We start from the raw sequence: 17,336 nt of genomic DNA, 5'->3' as shown, positions 1-17,336 counted from the left end.
TCACTATGCTTTAATTCTGTTCAATTTGTAACCATGAAATTGGAGGTCACCACAACATGAGGAACTGTATTAAAGGGTCGCGGCACGAGGAAGGTTGAGAACCACTGTGCTAAGTGACAGCCGCCAGAATCCAGGCTACGCACCGTGGGATTCCATGTCTATGACAAGCTGGAGAAAGCAACCCTGTGGGGACAGAAAACAGATCTGAGGTTTCGAGGGAGCAGGGAGTGGGGTGGGATTAACTGTAAAGGGCACAACTGTGGCGACGGTAACACAACCACTGCATCTGTCAGCACTCGCAGAGCTGGACACCAGAAAACCCCGACATTTTCTGCATATAAATATATGTCAATAAAAGAGAAATTGGTTTGCAGTCCGTTTGAAAACGAGTCCATTAACCCACCCTTTTCTCATGGGACTGTTCCCCAGGCTCCCGCATGTGAAAGTCCGGACGCGGGCTCTGCTCCAGGGGACTCTGGCGTCAGGGAGAGGCGGACAGAGGCCTGAGAAGGCGCCTTTGCTCCCACGTGTCCTGGGGGCACATGTCGTGGTAGATTCCACGCAGCCACATTCTGTGCAGTTGCTCCCGCGAGGAGTGGAGTCCACATCCCACACGTGAATCTGGCTGGCCTTGGACCTGCCTTATCGAATGGGATGTGGGGAGAAGGAGCCTTCATTCTCTTGGAACTTGGCCTGAGACCACCTTGTTAGGCAACCCGAGGAAGACCGAGGGCCCGCGAACTTGGTACCAACTTCCGACGTGTGAGGGGCCCAACTAGACCAGCAGAGAAACATGCAGCCCACCCAAGAACCATGAGAAATAACTAATTGTGATTTTAGCCACTATTTTTTTAACACGTTGAGCACCCAGTCAGCAGTGACTGACACTATACTTTCCGTCCGGAAGACAAAACAGGCTGGGTGCTTAATGTGTTAAAAAAATATTTTTTTTAAATTGATTTCAGAGAGGAAGGAAGAGAGGGAGAAACATCAATGATGAGAGAGAAGCATTGATTGGTTGCCTCCTGCACACCTCCTACTGGGGATTGAGCTGTCAACCCTGGCATGTGCCCTGACCGGAATCAAACCGTGACCTCCTGATTTATAGGTCGACGCTCAACCACTGGGCCACACAAGCTGGGCTTTTTTCCTTCTTCTTAATACTTCAGCGTGTATTTCCTACAAACAAGGACATTCTCTCACATAATCCCAGGCAATCAGCAAAATAAAAAAATTAACACTGAGCCCTGGCCGGGTAGATCAGTTGTTAGAGCATCGTCCTGATATGTCAAGGTTGCGGGCTCCATCTCTGGTCAGGGCACATACAAGAAGCAATCAATAAATACATAGATAAGTGGAATAACAAATCGATGTCTCTAACTGCCTGTCTCTAAAATCAATAAAAAAAAGTTAACGCTGATAGAGGACTATTATTTTATCTACAAACCTTTGAACTTTGACTTTCCTTTGTGTCCCCACCCTCAGAAAGGGAGAAACAGAAGAATTGTGTAGATAATGTCTAAAACTTGGTCTCTGAGAGCCAAGGAGACACTGTTTATAGAACAGCATCAGGCAATGATGAAGAAAAGACAATTCAAGAAGAAACAAGATTACATGAAGATGAAAAATATGAATACAGCCTTGAGCAATGATCCTGCAGCCCAGAGGAAAAGGGCGGAGAAGTGGAAATGAGAAGAGGAGAGCTGAGGCACGGACAGCAAGCCCAAGGATTTTCCATCGGGAACGAGGGCCGGGGAGACAGAAAGTGCCTACGCAGCAGCTGGAACACATGCACGCCCCACAGGACTTCTCCCCGTGTGTGTCACTGGCGGGCTCACTAGTCCCAGGTAAAGTGATGAAAACATATTTAACACCGAGACATAGAGCTCACACATTTTTGAGGTAAAAATTGCACATAAGGGGGCCTAATAAATGGTGATGGATTTGTATTTTTCTATTTTCTAAATGTTATACCATGGAGATGTATTACATCTGTAACTCCAAAACACAGAAATTTGTTATTCTAGAGCATGTTGCCACTTCTTTTCCTAATTGTCACACACAGTACCTTATCTGTTTGCTAAACCCAAGAATCTCACTAGAAGAGAAATTCCTTCTGTATGAAACTGATCTCCGCAAGCCCTTGTATCTTGCTCTACCTCTTTGAGACCCACGAAGAGACAAATCGGAGTCTACCACTCTCAGGGCAAAGTTTCCGCAGGCTTCCAAACACCTCCTCTACCTGTACTTACACACCTTTGTTCTCTACAAAGCCTACCTGGTGTGGCTCAGTTCCGGGCTGGTGCTGGCTTGTAGGGCTGTGGCTCCAGTGGTGTGCCGGGGCCGGCTCACCCTGGCTCACAAGAGCTGGCCGTGCCCATCTCTTCCCAACCCCGCATCCCAGATGTGACTCTGCTAGTCTGAAACCAGCCATGGTGGGAGCATTTACACCATGGTAATTGGCAAATGCTACAAACTAGGTCCTGCGCTACCAAAGCCAGTTGTCCAACATCTACCAGCCCCCCGACTGCTTGGTTCCCAGCAGCTAGTGCCTGGGAGAGTGGCTTCCTCTAAAGTGTGGTCCGTGGGCCAGCAGCTCTGATGGGCACCGCCTGGGAGCTTGTCGGAAATGCAGAATCCTGCCCGCCTGCGGATACCTGAGACGGAATCTCTGGGCGTGGGGTCCAGCAGTTTACCAAGATCCTACACACTGGAGAGAGCAGCAGGGGCTTTGCGGGGAGGGGACATCCAGGCTTAGAGTGTCGTTGCCCTACTGCACGGTCAGGTAGCCTCTGATTCCCTCTCTTTATGGTTCAAATAGCCCACAGAGAAAATTCAGGAGAAAAAAAAATCCGATTTCCACCAGCCGCACAACCATTCTCATTGCCCCAAGTTTCTCCGCGGCTGGAGCGCGTGGTTCTAGAACCACCAGCCGCCGGCGCACCTTTCTCTGCACCTTGGTGTGCAGCCCATTTGCATCTCGATTGCTTCCTGAACAACTTAGACTTTGACATGATCGCCCAGACCTGCCAGCTTTTTCCAGAAGAGATTGTGTGTGGTTCCTACAGCTGCACGCCCTCCCCCGCCGCCCGGGGCCAGCCTGCTGTACCGAGGTGGTTGGGACCTGGCGTGCAGTCTGCGGAATTAACATTCCTCTGGCTGGGTCCGGCCAGCAGAGCGGGGAGGAAACCAGCCGCCCTGGTCGTGGACAGAGCCCCGTGGAAGGGGCACAAACCCCTAATCGGTTTTATTCTGGGAAGTATGTGGCACAGCGCGGCCCTGCAGCTGATCAACAAGCTCTTTGTTGACCGGGGGTGGGAGGTCACAGCTCTGTTTGGAAGGAAGTTACTTACACTCGGAGCCTTTTATGGGTGATCTGGGTGATTGGTTTACCCTTTAGCTTTAGGTAAAGGATGGATCTGTAAGCTGCCTGGGTTTGGGGGGACATAAATCACTTATTAATTAATAGGCGACACGATTGTCAGCAAAAGGCTCAGAAAACCACCAGCCTCAGACCCTGCGCTTTTCATAATGAACCTGGCTCATTCACCCAACAAGTATTTATTGGCGCCTCCTCTGACACCGCCCCCCCGCCCCCCCCCCCCCCCCCCCCCTCCACCTCACAGAGACGGGCCAGTAGGAGACAGAGAAACTCTAGAACAGTGGTTCTCAACCTTGGCTGCACATTAGAATCACCTGGGAATTTTTTTAAAATCCTGATTTCTGGGCCTCATCCTCCAGAAATTCTGTTTCTTTGTTATGGGGTGAGACCACAACATTAGTAACAAAGAAACAGAATTTCCGGAGGATGAGGCCCAGAAATTAGGATTTTAAAAAGATTCCCAGGTGATTCTAATGTGCAGCCAAGGTTGAGAACCACTGCTATAGACACTTAAGCCTGAGAGGGTGCCATTCACGCAACCAACATCCGTCCATCCCCCAACCCGGCCATCCTTCCATCCTTCCATCCTTTCTCCAGGTCCATCCCTTCGTCAACCATCATCCATCCATCTTTCTAGCTACCTACCAACGTAATATACTCTGTCCCAGCCACAAGTTTCTTTCCTTTTCCCAAGTCCTCAAGGTCTTGTGGTTTTCCCAGCAGCACCTTAGATCTATTCTACTTCAGCGTTATTGTGTCCACCTGTAGACTACCCAGGTGATGGTGTTGTTAGAGACAAGGAATGGAATAGTCATGTGACAGCAAGGCTCACCTGGCCGAAGTTTGGGAAAGGATAAAGGTAGCGGGGGTAGGTGTGCTGACACAGAATGACGGGGAAATCGCATCCTGACAAATAATTATTTCAAAAGGCAGTTATGGCACTATTACGGCATATGGCCACACACACCCTTCACATAATTAGGATGTATTTATGCCCTTAACATTAAAAAAAAAAGAGTCAGAATTAAGAATGCACTATTAAAAAAAAAAAAAAACCCTTGCCGTAACCGGTTTGGCTCAGTGGATAGAGCGTTGGCCTGCGGACTGAAAGGTCCCAGGTTCGATTCCAGTCAAGGGCACGTACCTTGGTTGCGGGCACATCCCCAGTAGGAGGTGTGCAGGAGGCAGCTGATCAATGTTTCTCTCTCATCGATGTTTCTAACTCTCTATCCCTCTCTCTTCCTCTCTGTAAAAAATCAATAAAATATATATTTAAAAAAAAGAACCTTCTGTGGATTAACCTTTTTGTTGAGGTTTTGTTTTTGTGAGTGGTGGGGGCAAGAGAGGGGGAGCACTGTTTTAGGTCTTAGTCTTCTTAAGTGGGTTAAATTTTGTAAATACTTTGGCCTGACATCTTTCATTGTCCTTTATGGTGAAAAAAAAAATCCATGCAGATTATAGAAGACATTACACACACACACACACACACACACACACACACACACCCTATAAGGTAAGCCAACACCACCCACAGGTAACTAACTACTGTGAACATGCTGGTATATTTTTTCATTCTCTTTTCTCTGCATATTTTAAGTTGAGATCATTCATTTTATTCAGCCTTGACTCTGACTTCCCTCCCTCCGTCTAATGCATGAAATGAGAAGATGCATAACAGTTTCTGGAACGCTGGCTTAATGGCTGTGAGCAGCACCCTGCATGGATGGTCCACGTTTCCCGAGCCAGGGGCCCGTTCAGTGCAGGGCTTGGGAGTGTCCAGTGTTTTGCTTTTATTGAGAGATGGAGACGCTCCTGTATCATCCACCTTCTGGCAGGACTCTCATATTTCCTTTAGGTAGAATTTTAGAAATGGAACAACTAAGAGAAACATTTTCAAAAACGCTGAACTTCAATCCCTACCGCCAACGTTGCCTTCCAAAAGGCCCTTGGCCTTCGCGAGGTTCCAGACCATGGCACAGGTGTCCCGGCTCTCTGGACGTTAAGAGAATGCGGTGTATGGTGCTGTCTACCTAGTGAGTATGCTGCGATGCTTCAGAGAAAAAATTGTAGAAAGGAAGGAAGGAAGGAAGGAAGGAAGGAAGGAAGGAAGGAAGGAAGGAAGGGAGGGAGGGAGGGAGGGAGGGAATGATTTGCCTTCCTGGCCTCTGTGATTCCAAACCAAACCAATCCTTTTATAAAAAATCTGAAGAAATAGCTCAAGATCCTCTATCCTGCATTTCTAATCACGCTGCAGGAACATAAGTTTCGGAGCTAGAGTGTAAGAGTTTCTGTTGAACAAGGCAATTTCCTGCTCCCTTTTGACACTCAGAATTCAGACTATTGCCACTTCTCAAAATAGTGTCCCTCATTCTCCTAGCCTGGCCAGCAAGGGTACGGTAGGGGGCTTGGCCGCCCCTGGAATGGGGCTGGGGTTGCAGAGGGCGTGGGGGGCGCCTTGGCTGCCCCTGAGTCCCCTTCCCAGCTCTGCAAATCGGGGCAATCACACCAACACTCTCCGAGCCTCGGATGGAACAGGGGGCCAGTCTCAGCGCGCACCTCCAGGTGTGGGGACTCAGTGCCGCTCTGCGCCGGGAGCGCCGGCGACCGTCCCGCGGGGTCCGGGCGCCCCGAGGCGCACTCACCTCCGCCGTACATCTGGCACAGGTAGGGGAAGCGCCACACGTTGCCCAGGCCCACGGCGTACGAGATGCAGGCGAACACGAACTGCAGCGGGTTGGCCCACAGCGGCCGCGCTTTCTCCATGGTCGCGGGTCTGCGCGCTGGCCTCCCGCTCCGGCGCCTGCTCGGCTGTTTAGGTGTCCGGCCGCCAGGCGCGCGTCCCGCCCCGGCCTGGGGGTGGCCCCGCGGCCCCGTCGCACGCCCGCCCGCCTTTTAATTGCTAATCTCATTAACGGCGCGCCCGTCGGAGGGGCGAGGCTGGTAAATGGATGACGGCCGGCCCCACCCCGCCTGGCCGCCGCGGCCGGGAAGGCGCCGGAGATTGCGCCGCCCCGTCCCTGGGGCTGGACGTGGGGCGGGCGGGGAGCCTTGGAGCTCCTTAGAGTGGTCAACACCTCCCTGGCACTTACTGAGTGCCTACTGTGTGCTTTGTCTGGGCACAGGGCTGTCACCCTTCCTGCAGCTGACATTCTGGTAGAGCAGTGGTTCTCAACCTTCCTAATGCCGCGACCCTTTAATACAGTTGCTCATGTTGTGGTGACCCCAACCATAAAATTATTTTCGTTGCTACTTCATAACTGTAATTTTGCTACTGTTATGAATCATAATGTAAATATCTGATATGCAGGATGTATTTTCATTGTTACAAATTGAACATAAAAGCATAGTGATTAATCACAAAAACAATAGGTAATTATATATGTGTTTTCCGATGGTCTTAGGCGACCCCTGTGAAAGGGTCATTCGACCCCCAAAAGGGTGGCGACCCACAGGTTGAGAACCGCTGTGGTAGAGGGACGCACTTAAGAACTGACCTGAATAAAATGTCCCATTCCTCATTTTTGACACACAGAACGGACAATTTCATTGTAGTCCACATATAACATGGTTAGATGCAAGGAAGACAATTGAGGCAAAGCAAGGGTTACGTTAGCCGTTACCACGCTGGGCTGGTATGGTCAGGGAGGGCTTCCCAGAGGAGGAGACATGAAGGAATTGAGGGACCTCCGCTCCCTTCCAGAGGAAGAGCTGTACAGGCAGCCCCATTTCTGTCTATCCACTCAACAGACCAGCCCTATGTACCTACTGTGTGCAGGGCCTGGGGCAGGGGTGGGCAAACTTTTTGACTCGAGGGCCACAATGGGTTCTTAAACGGGACGGGAGGGCCGGAACAAAAGCATGGATGGAGTGTTTGTGTGAACTAATATAAATTCAAAGTAAACATCATTACATAAAAGGGTACGGTCTTTTTTTTTTTTTTTTTAGTTTTATTCATTTCAAACGGGCAGTAGTTTGCCCACGGCTGGCCTGGGGTGTGGCTCTGTAGTGTCCTGTGCAGCCCCAAACTGGGTTTTGAACGACTGCCATGGGGGACGCTGCTTCTCCGCCAGCCTAAGGGCCAGAGAGTCTGATCACTAGGCTCGGGGTGGGGCCGCAGAAACCTCCCATTTCCACCGGTCTTGCTAGGTGACTGTGTGCAAGGTGGTCACCAGACTGGCTGAGCCCAGTAGCTTGTAGAAATGCAGGGGTTCTCTGGCTTCCAGTCCCAGCTGTGCCACTGACTTCACTGCGTTCTGTTTCCTCGTCTGCGATGGGAACAGACATTTCCCCCACCTCCCAAGGGCTCGTGTGAGAATGAATTGATAACTTAGCTGACTACCTGGTCCATAGTAAGTGCCCAGTAAAGAGGCCACATGATACATCCCCAGCGGGCTGAAGGAACGCATGTGTAACACACGAAATAAGCTAATATGACGACACATGTTGAACAGTGCCTGGTACACAGCAAGAGCTAAGAATATGCTTGATGAGCAAATACATACATGGGTACAATGAAAAAGAAGTGAAAAGCCAAGTTGCTAGTGGAACTCTTACTTGAAGCCAAAATGATATCACCACTTTGGGACAGTCCCCAGTTGGACTTCCCCTGGAGTTCCTGCTTGGCTGGTGGCAGAGGAGAGAGGAGGGTGTGGTGAGGGAGGTAGAGGCTCCTTGGCACATTACCTGTCCTCGAACTTTCTACCTCCAAAATGCAAAGCAGGAAAATCCAGCAAAGCGGAAAAACCAGCAATCCAGCTGGATAATCCAGCAAAGCAAAAAATCCGGCAATCCAGCAGGAAAAATTATTTTTTACTTTAAAATTTGGAATCTAGACAGTTTTTCCTATCACCGGTTTCCTTCCCGAAGGAGCCCGCCATCCTGGCTTTTGCTGCTGCTCTGAGTTGTACATACATGGACTCAGATACGTGCTCTTCCGTGCCTGGCTTCCTGTGGGGGGCCCATTCATGCCTTGGGGTGAGTTGTAGGTTGTTCCTCCTCACGGCTGCATAGTGCTCCGTGTGAATGCACTGGTCGAGGACTCCTGGACCTGTGTGTGGTCTCCAGGCTGGGGCTGTCCTGAATGAAGCGGTAATGGCATTCTAGTACGTGTCGTCGGGTCCACGCAGGCGCTTGCGGCTGGGCACTTCTGGGCCACAGGGTGGGTGGGTGTCAGCTGGAGTGGATATGGCCCAACCGTTTCTAGAGAGGTTGCACCAGTTCGCACTCCCCTGAGTTTCGGTTGCTTTGCATCCTCACTGAAGTTTGTCATTGTGTCTAAAGCTCTACACAGGCTCATGGGTGTGTCACGATCACACCCTGTGGCTTTGAATGTGAACTTCCCTGATGCTAACAAGGCTGCACACCTCTCCGCAGGCTAACTGGGTCATTTGGATGTCGTCTTTCAGGAAGTGTCTGTTCAAGCCTCTTGCCTGTTTTTAATGGGCTTGTCTGTCTTTTTCTTTTTCTTTTTAAATATATTTTATTGATTTTTTACAGAGAGGAAGGACAGAGAGTCAGAAACATCGATGAGAGAGAAACATCGATCAGCTGCCTTCTGCACACTCCCTACTGGGGATGTGCCCGCAACCAAGGTACATGCCCTTGACCGGAATTGAACCTGGGACCCTTGGGTCTGCAGGCCAATGCTCTATCCACTGAGCCAAACCGGCTAGGGCTTGTCTGTCTTTTTCTACCGACAGTTCTTTCCATATTCTGGAAACACGAGCTCTTTGTCAGTTTCATGAATGGCACACTTCTTCTCTCAGCCTGTGAGTTGCCTTTTTATTGTCAGTGGTGTCTTCTGATAAACAGATGTTCTTAATTTGAACGAAGTCCAATTTACCAATCATTTCCTCTAGTGTTCTCCGTTAGTTAAAAAATAGAAAAGTCCTGGTGAAGAAATTTCTCCAAGATCATGAAGATAGTCCTGAGAGTTTAAATTTGTGGCAGTCTGCCTCAGCAGTCTGTAGATAGGACTGCCTGTGTGTGTGTGTGTGTGTGTGTATTTTATTGATTTGAGAGAGAGAGAGAGAGAGAGAGAGAGAGAGAGAGAGAGAGAGAGAGAGAGAGAGAGAAACATCAATGATGAAAGAGAATCATTGATCGGCTGCCTCCTGCATGCCCCCCTACTGGGGATCGACCCAGGAATGTGTCCTTGACTGGAATTGCACCCAGGACCCTTCAGTCTGCAGGCTGACGCTCTATCCACTGAGCCAAACCAGCTAGGGTGATAGGCTGCCCTTGCAGTGTTGCCGCCTTTGTAATGTTGTTGCCTTTACATTACAAAGGCACAAAGGCACTAGACAAGGCATGTTGCTGCCTCCAGCTATCTGCTTGGTGTTCTTATTCTCACAAATGAGTTTTCCCTTGAGAGTACCTGGCTACAAGGTGCCTTTGTGGAACTGGGCACCTTGGAGAGATGCCACCCACAGTTGTCTGTCACCTGGAACAGGAGGCTGCTAGGACTATGTTGGTTTGACACAGGCAAGGCCCCTCTTCAATTCCCTACCCCAGTCAGGATGAGGCCAGCCCCTCCCTCCATCCATATGGCCAGACTCTCTGGAGCCTGTCCAGGGTATGCAGCCCTCAGTGGGGGCAGAGGCAGCACAGAGAGACGTCCCCAGATAGCCCCATAAACAGGGCTAAGTCCTCAGAGGCTCCCCACACCTTCCTGAAACCCACCCGATAGCTCTAATCTGACCAGACCAGCTGTGCTGCTGCGGCTGCTAGAAGTGCAAAGAACAGGCCTGGGAAGGGTGAGTGCACTTTCACCAGGAGCCGGCAGAGCAGGGCGTGGAGATTAGTGGTGGTGGCTGGAAAGTGTTTAAGGACCAGCTCTCTGTAGCCGCAGCTCTGATGTGCAGCATCTGCCAATTTCTGTGGTGTAAATACTCCCCTGGTGGCCAGCTCCAAGCTACCAACGTGGTTCCCCTGAATGTGGAGTTGGGGAGAGGCAGGCAGGGGCACACCACTATATTCAATTCCCACGACACATATACAATGGCCATCCATCACCTCAAGCGCATACATGATCGTGTTGTAAGTAATTAGGAAGTGGTGGGTATGGAGCATTTATAACCTGTTTTTTTTTTTTTTTCATAATGGTCATGTTTAACAACCAGCTCACGAGTCCCTGTTGGGTATAGCTGGGAAGCCGGGGGAGTGGCAGAGCCATCACTCAGGACACAGTTCCCGGAAGGATGCCAAGAGTTATCTGATTTTCAGATAAGGGTGGAGAAAGAGGGGACGGCCATGACTCAGTCCGTGTGGCTCAGCTGCCCAGGTGTGGTCATGGCCTGATGCCAGCTTGCCAAGTTTTCACCTGACTAATCACGGCCACGAAGCTTTCAATAGCAGCCCTGGTGAGCGCTGCGGCTTACCCCCCCTCAGGGGCTCCCAGTTCCCAGCGAGATCAAGTCCAAAGTCCTCAGCCAGGTCTGTAAAGCCGTGAGGAATTTGACCCTTGCTCACCTACCTTCTAGGAGTAGCTAGACTTTTCATCTTCGGGAAAACGTGCATTTCAATACGTGTGGGTCGTTCCCTCAGCCAGAAACGCCTGTTCTTCCTGCCCCCGGTGAAACGCACCCTTTTTAAGGAGCCCACACCCTCCTGGCAGCCGATGCCCCCGAGCCCGGGCGCACGTGTTTCTGTGTCGGTGCTGCCCTGTCACCCACGGTGCACGGCGTGCCCCTCTGGGTTGTGCTGGCAGCGAGCCTTCTGCATCCTCCCCCTCGTGCGGGCTCGTGGTGGAGTCTCACTAGACGGTAGTTGATGAGTGAAGAGCCTGTTGCGGAGACCCGCTCAGCAAAGGGCAACGTGCAGATCTCCGGGAGGAGGATCCGCGGGGGAAACGCTGGGGCTGCTGGGAGGACTGCCCAGCCCAGGACCTTAACAAACAGAACCAGAACCCCCAGCTGAGCGAACACCGTTGTTCTGGAGGAGGCCTGGGCTCGTGCTGGCCCACGTGGTCGCCGCTGGCCACATGGGACTGCTCTGCCTCAGTTAAAATGAAATAAAATGAAAACTCCAGGACCTCAGTCACACCTGCCACTTTTCACCAGCTCGGTGGCCCATGTGTGCATGGCTGCGGAGCTAGACGGCGCGGACCTAGAACATTCCGTCATGCAGGACAATCCGACTCAGTGGGCATTCCTGCACGGGCTTCACCTCTCTGAGCCTGGACTGTGGGCGGCTGCTTGGACGAGGCAGTGAATGCTGTCTCTCCCCCCCGCCCCCCCCATCCTCCCTGTCCCAGGTCCCAGGAAGAGGAAAGATGGGAGCTTCCTTCTCTCTGCTCTTCGCTGCCCATAGCCACTCCTTGAAGCCACTCCAGCTGCACCACGGGAAACCCCAACACCCTCTTCTGCACCCCAGTCCCCACCCTCCTGCAGCCTTTCTCTTCTCCTGGGACCTGTGTCTGGCCCTCCTGTGTCCTCAGTGCCTCCCTCTGGCCTGGACCTCAGGGTTGGTCGTTTCCACATATTTCCCTCCTACCCACCTCTGTCCCCAATGCTTTCACTGTTTCTCAGCCTGCACCACCCAAACTTGAGGATCACCAGGCTCCCACACTGCGGGTAAGGCTTCTGAAGAGCCTCCCAGAGCTGTGGGTGGGTCTGCTGCAAACCCGGGTCATGAGGCCTCAGCAGGGCCCCGGTACTGCTCGTCCTTCGAGACCATGCCTGGTTGAGGCCCCGTGGCCCTGGCCCAGGTTTCTAGCGCTGCTCCGTGTGCCTCAAAGCTCTTTCCATCCCCTCATCCCACTGATGACTTAACAAAGATCCCGAGGCGCCCCTGCCAGCCTTCCTGGGCGAGGGCCTGCTCCCTCCTGGGGCCCTGGCGTCTCTCCCACCTCATCCCCACTCTTCCTGCATGTGTGTGGTCCACATCCCTGCCTCCATCCCTCATCACTCTGTTCGCTCCTTCATCTCTTCTAAGGGAGTCATGTGGTCTCTAGACCTCAGTGAGGACGAATGCAATCTGTCCAGGAACCGCCACACTGACAGTCCATCCTTGCTGTCCAGTGAGGTTTTACCATCTAAGCATGTGTCCCTGAACACTACCCTTTAGTTTTATCTGTGTTTGATCTTTATATTGTGGAACAATGTAGTGGTTATTCTTTGGTGTCTAACATTTCTTGCCTCACATCATGTGGGGTTTTTTTTTGTTTTTTTAAGTTTCATTCAAGTTGGTTTATGTACCTATAGTTGATTTTTTTTCTTCTACTGTATCTCCTATAAGGGTACAACCACAGATCATTTATCAGTTTTTCTAATGATGGACACTGGGATTATTTATGAGTTCAGGCGATTATGAAGAATGCTGCTAGGGACATTCTGGTACATGTGTCCTGGTGCACATATGCAAGCATTTCTATGGTTAGAATTGCTGGAACATAGTGTGTGTGTATTTTCAACTTTGCTAGAGGATCCCTAAAGTGGTTATAACAATGCATGTATATGTATTAATATTCCCACAGCAGCCTGAGAGTTCTAATTACTTAATATTGCATAGCCTGATGAAAGCAAAAAAAAAAAAAAAGCTGTTAAAAATTCAAAACAAAAAGCAAATAGTAAGATAGGGAAAATAAGTTCAATATATCAGTAATTACAGCAAATATAAATGGATTAAATAGACCAGGTGAAAGGCAGAGACTATAAGACTGGAATAAAAAAATTCATCCAGTTACATGTCATTTATTAGAGACATATCAAACATAAGATCACAGAAAAACTTATAGTAAAATGATGAGAAGGATGTACCAGGAAAACGTTATCTAAAAGAAAGCCAAAAGGAGCTGTATAATACCAGACAAAATAGACTTTAAACTAAAAGTGTTATTAGTGATGAAAATGAATATTATCTATCAGTAGAAAGAATATTCTCAAAGTTGAATACAACTAATAAAATAGCTTCAAAAGACAAGGAGCAAATACTGATAGGACTAGACGAAGAAATGGACACATTTGCCATCATGATGATCTCTGTACTCCTATATCCATTATTGATAGACAAAAGCAGAGAATAAAAGAACAAGAAATAAAAATAATATAGATTGTTACAATAAGAACCAAATGGAACTTCTAGAAATGAAAAATTCAATAACTGAAATTAAAAGTTCAGTGGATGGGTTTAAAGCTGGATTAGACACAACTGAGGAGAGATTCAATGAACTCAAAGATATGCCAGAAGAAATGTTTCTGGAACATCGCAGAGAGCAATAAAGAGACAAAAATATGAACAAGCAAAGGTATATACATAAGATACGTAGGGCAATAAGGTCTCCTATATGCTTACCTAGAATTCTAGAAGAGAGGAAGTGGGACAAGTACTAAGAGCTCAGCATTTCCCACCACAGATTCATGCAGCCCAATGAATCCTAAGTAGGATTTAAAGAGAGGAAAGAAATATACCTCGAGATACGTCATCATCATCATCGTGACGCTCCAGAACATCATGGTGAGCCCTCAATCCACGTCCAAGTTCTCACTGCAGAGGAGAGTTTAATTTGTGGGATTTTGAGACAATAAGGTAGAACTCGAATCTTGGACAGGTAGAACAGCAGGTAACTTAGGGAGAAGCGTGTACACACGCAACTGGGATGGACGGCAGATTGAAATAAACTCTCAAAACACAACCACTGAGCCACCTGGCCCAGGAGAGCAGGTAAGGCCAGTTTCCCCTGAATTGGGTGGAGGGCTGGGGGGGAATCTGGGAATATTCCCCAAGGCCCCAGGGCAGGCACACCCAACGGTGGGAGGGGTGACCTCCCTGTGACCTGCCCGGCAGCACCAGATCTCACAGGAGCAGATAAGAGCTGACCAGCTGCTCCAGGCAGGACCGAAACAGCCCAGCCACACCCAGGGAGAGGCCGCCAGGGGAGAGGAGCCGGCTCCGGGTGCGAGTGGTTGGGAGCCTGCAGAGGCTCCTGAGCTGGGGACAGATGGGAGTAAGGGTGCTGCCACCTAGCAGAGGGTGCCCAGAACGGGGGAGGAAGGCCAGCCGAGGGCGAGTGCCCGGCTCTGCAGGGTCCTGGGGACAAGAGGGGCAGAACCATGTTGGGCAGAGGCATCTTAAGAAACACGTCCCACCCAGGCTGGTGCGGCTCAGTGGATAGAGCACTGGCCTGCAGCCCAAAGGGTCCTGAGTTCGATTCTGGTCAAGGGCACATACCTCGGTTGCAGGCTCTTCCCCAGCCTGGGCCCTGGTCGGGGTGCGTGCAGGAGGCAACCCATCGATGGATTTCTCTCACATCGATATTTCTCTCACATTGTCTTTCCCTCTCTCTTCCATTCTAAGAGCAATATGAGTTGAAATGTTCTAAGTTGGTGAGTAACTGCAGACTTTGTGAAAGTATGCCAAGTAAAAATGTCCAGGAACTGTCCCCCGATTTTTGTTGTTGTTTTTTTTAAATCCTCACTGAGGATGTGCTTTTTATTTTAGAGAGAGGGTAAGGACGAGAGAGAGAGAAACACTGACCAGTTGCCTTCCATACTTGCCCCAATGGGAGATTGAACCTTTTGGTGCATGTGTCAACGCGCCAACCATCTGACTCACTTGGCCAGGGCGCCCAATGCTTTTGATAGCTCTCCAGGGTCCAATCAGGGTTCCTGCATTGCATTTGGTTATGAAGAGAGGTGTTTTTAGGATAGTTTCCCCCCTTTTCACTTTTCCACCTTATTAACTTGCTGAAGAGATTAGGCTAATTGTTTAAATCGCAGAATGTCTAACATTTAGAATCTGTCTGATTATTTCATACAGGGTCATTTAACACTGTCTTTCCTCCTCTAACTTGCAGAGAATGTACTCAATTTAGTTTTTATATGGAGTATATACGTATAACATTGTAACATTGCACATTCACTTAGGCAATGAACAGTGTTGCTGATGGACTTGGGGGAAAAAGAATGTATAACCTTTCAGAATTTACATCTTACATTTGCAAAATGGAGACAGTATCCCAAGCGATTCAGACTATGTGGCAAATCGAACAGGAGGCAGAGAGGCCCCCAGGATGGCGTGGAACTACTGGCCAGGCCCACAGGCAAGGTGGCTGCACAGAATGGGGGCTGGTGCCCTGCTGGCTCGGACTGTTTCTGGCTCTGCTGTGAGATTATTAGAAACCAGATGGGACACAGATGACTCTAATGGCAGCTGTAAAAGTGAGAGAAAAGAAAACGAGAAGTCTAAGGCTTGAAAGCAAGATGATTTAACCTAAAATAACGTAGGCAAATGCTTAAATACGTTTGCATTGATGTATTCACCAGTACACATGCGTAACGACTCAGGGCTCCCTGAGACTTGGAGTGGCATTAAAGAAAAGAAAACAGACTGTGTTCTTTTGTTCATACGCCCGCTTCCGAAGGACAACTGTTTCCACAGAGCAAAGTGAAAGGATTTTCTGGAAACTGACACTTGTGTTGTCCAAAGGCACTAACTTGGGTAAACACCACCAGGAGGGCATCGCTCAGAAGGGCCCGAATGGAACACACAGGCATTTTTTTTCCAGGTCAGAGAGAACAGATGCAGAAATGAGCTGACCTGGAAAACACTGTGGCCTCTCCCCACGACCACTCAGCTGATCCCCTGCCTTAGGCAGACGCAGCCGCGTGCTTGAAAACCCTGGGCCGAGAGCAGCCACGAACCCTTCCGCACTTCTTGTTGGTGTTGGCTGAATTTATTTCTTCCCCTCACATGTTTTTGCTGGGAACAAGCAATTGAGACCAACTAGAAGGCGAAACCTGGTGGAGAACAGACGGAGCACTTTGAAAATATTTTCCAGGGTCAGCGTGTCCCTGGGGCCTCGTGGTCTCAATCAGCGACCCCCCAGGACGCTCCCCGTGTCCGGCTGTGCTGTTCTGAGTTGTTCTTTCCTTTCACAATGGGAGAGGAGCCCTAGGAATCCCACTCTGCCAGGAAACACACGGCTTCATTGCACAAGCTCAACACTTCAAATTAGATTGGACTTCTTCCATCTCTCGGTGCTGAACATGAGGTCCATGGACGAGCAGGGACCCACTAGGGAGCTGGCGAGGATGCGGATTCCCAGGCCCTCCCAGGCCCCTAGAGTCAGAACCTGGTTTTAACAAGACCCCCAGGGGTCTGCGGACACGCTGAAGTGTCGGGCTCGCTGGGCTCTCCATCCTGGCTGCACGTCAGGGTCAACCCAGCTGTTAAAACACGGATGCGGGGGCCTGGAGAACCACGTGTCTGCCAGTCTCTTGAAAGTTTGAGACGTTGCATGGCGGCTGGCGAGGCCACCTTTTCCCAGGAGAGGAAGGTCCCTGCCACCAGCACTCTGCATGTGTTTTATTAACGTCCACAGAGTGCCCCCCCCCCCCGCCATCCCATTGTCCCCAAAGCCCCAGTGAACGGTCCACTTCTGCTTTGCCACCTTTTCAATTTCTTCTCTAAAAATACAGTGAGCCCATAGAAAAGAATCTTCAAGGTCGTTTTGATGTATATGCAACACAAACTGCTTCTCATGACCTTGAGGAGCCCAGAGCCTGTCCCCTGCTTGCCCAGGTGCCACGCTGCCCGGGAAGAGCTCGAGAGCTCAGAGCGACTCTGCCAGGCTGATGCCCGCCGGGTCACCTCATGCTGCTGAAAGGGCGCTTCCGACTTCGCGGTGCCCATTTCTACACCTGCAGCCACCTCGAGCTACAGTGTCATGATCTGCCATGCATGTGTTCAGTACTTTCCAGGGCACGGCATACAGCAAATACACGTGTGTGCAGCGTGACAAACGGTTACAATGTTGGTGCCCACGCAGCCACCACCCAAGTGAAGACGCCAAGTATCTTCACCCTGTCCTTTCCGTGTCTTCACACTGCCCCAACCCAGAGCTCACCATGCCCCTAACTTCTATGCTGGCTGTTTCTTTATGGTATTTTTTTTTTAAGTTCAAATGTTGTTGTTGTTTTTGTGGGTGCATAGTTCTCCCCTTTTCTTTATGTTT

At 50.1% G+C, this 17,336-nt stretch overlaps 1 protein-coding gene across 4 annotated transcripts in view; it reads right to left on the bottom strand.

Annotated features, from left to right (window-relative positions):
• The window catches only part of SLC6A20 (solute carrier family 6 member 20), a 28,249-nt gene extending 19,616 nt beyond the window's left edge, over positions 1-8,633 (bottom strand). The window contains exon 1 of one of the 4 annotated variants that reach the window (XM_036333073.1): positions 8,294-8,633. In XM_036333073.1, coding sequence (XP_036188966.1) covers positions 8,294-8,348 — 55 coding nt within the window. In that variant the 5' untranslated portion in view covers positions 8,349-8,633. Of the gene's footprint in view, positions 1-403; positions 645-6,024; positions 6,260-8,293 lie in introns of those variants that run through there. The other 3 variants (XM_036333071.1, XM_036333072.1, XM_036333074.1) reach the window with 3 other exon arrangements.
• Positions 8,634-17,336: the final 8,703 nt, after the last annotated feature.

This window comes from Myotis myotis, unplaced genomic scaffold (genome assembly GCF_014108235.1).
Source record: "Myotis myotis isolate mMyoMyo1 unplaced genomic scaffold, mMyoMyo1.p scaffold_m19_p_13, whole genome shotgun sequence".
Lineage (NCBI taxonomy): Eukaryota > Metazoa > Chordata > Mammalia > Chiroptera > Vespertilionidae > Myotis > Myotis myotis.
The sequence above is the reverse complement of the archived record's forward strand: the minus strand, read 5'-3'. Positions and strand labels throughout refer to the sequence as shown.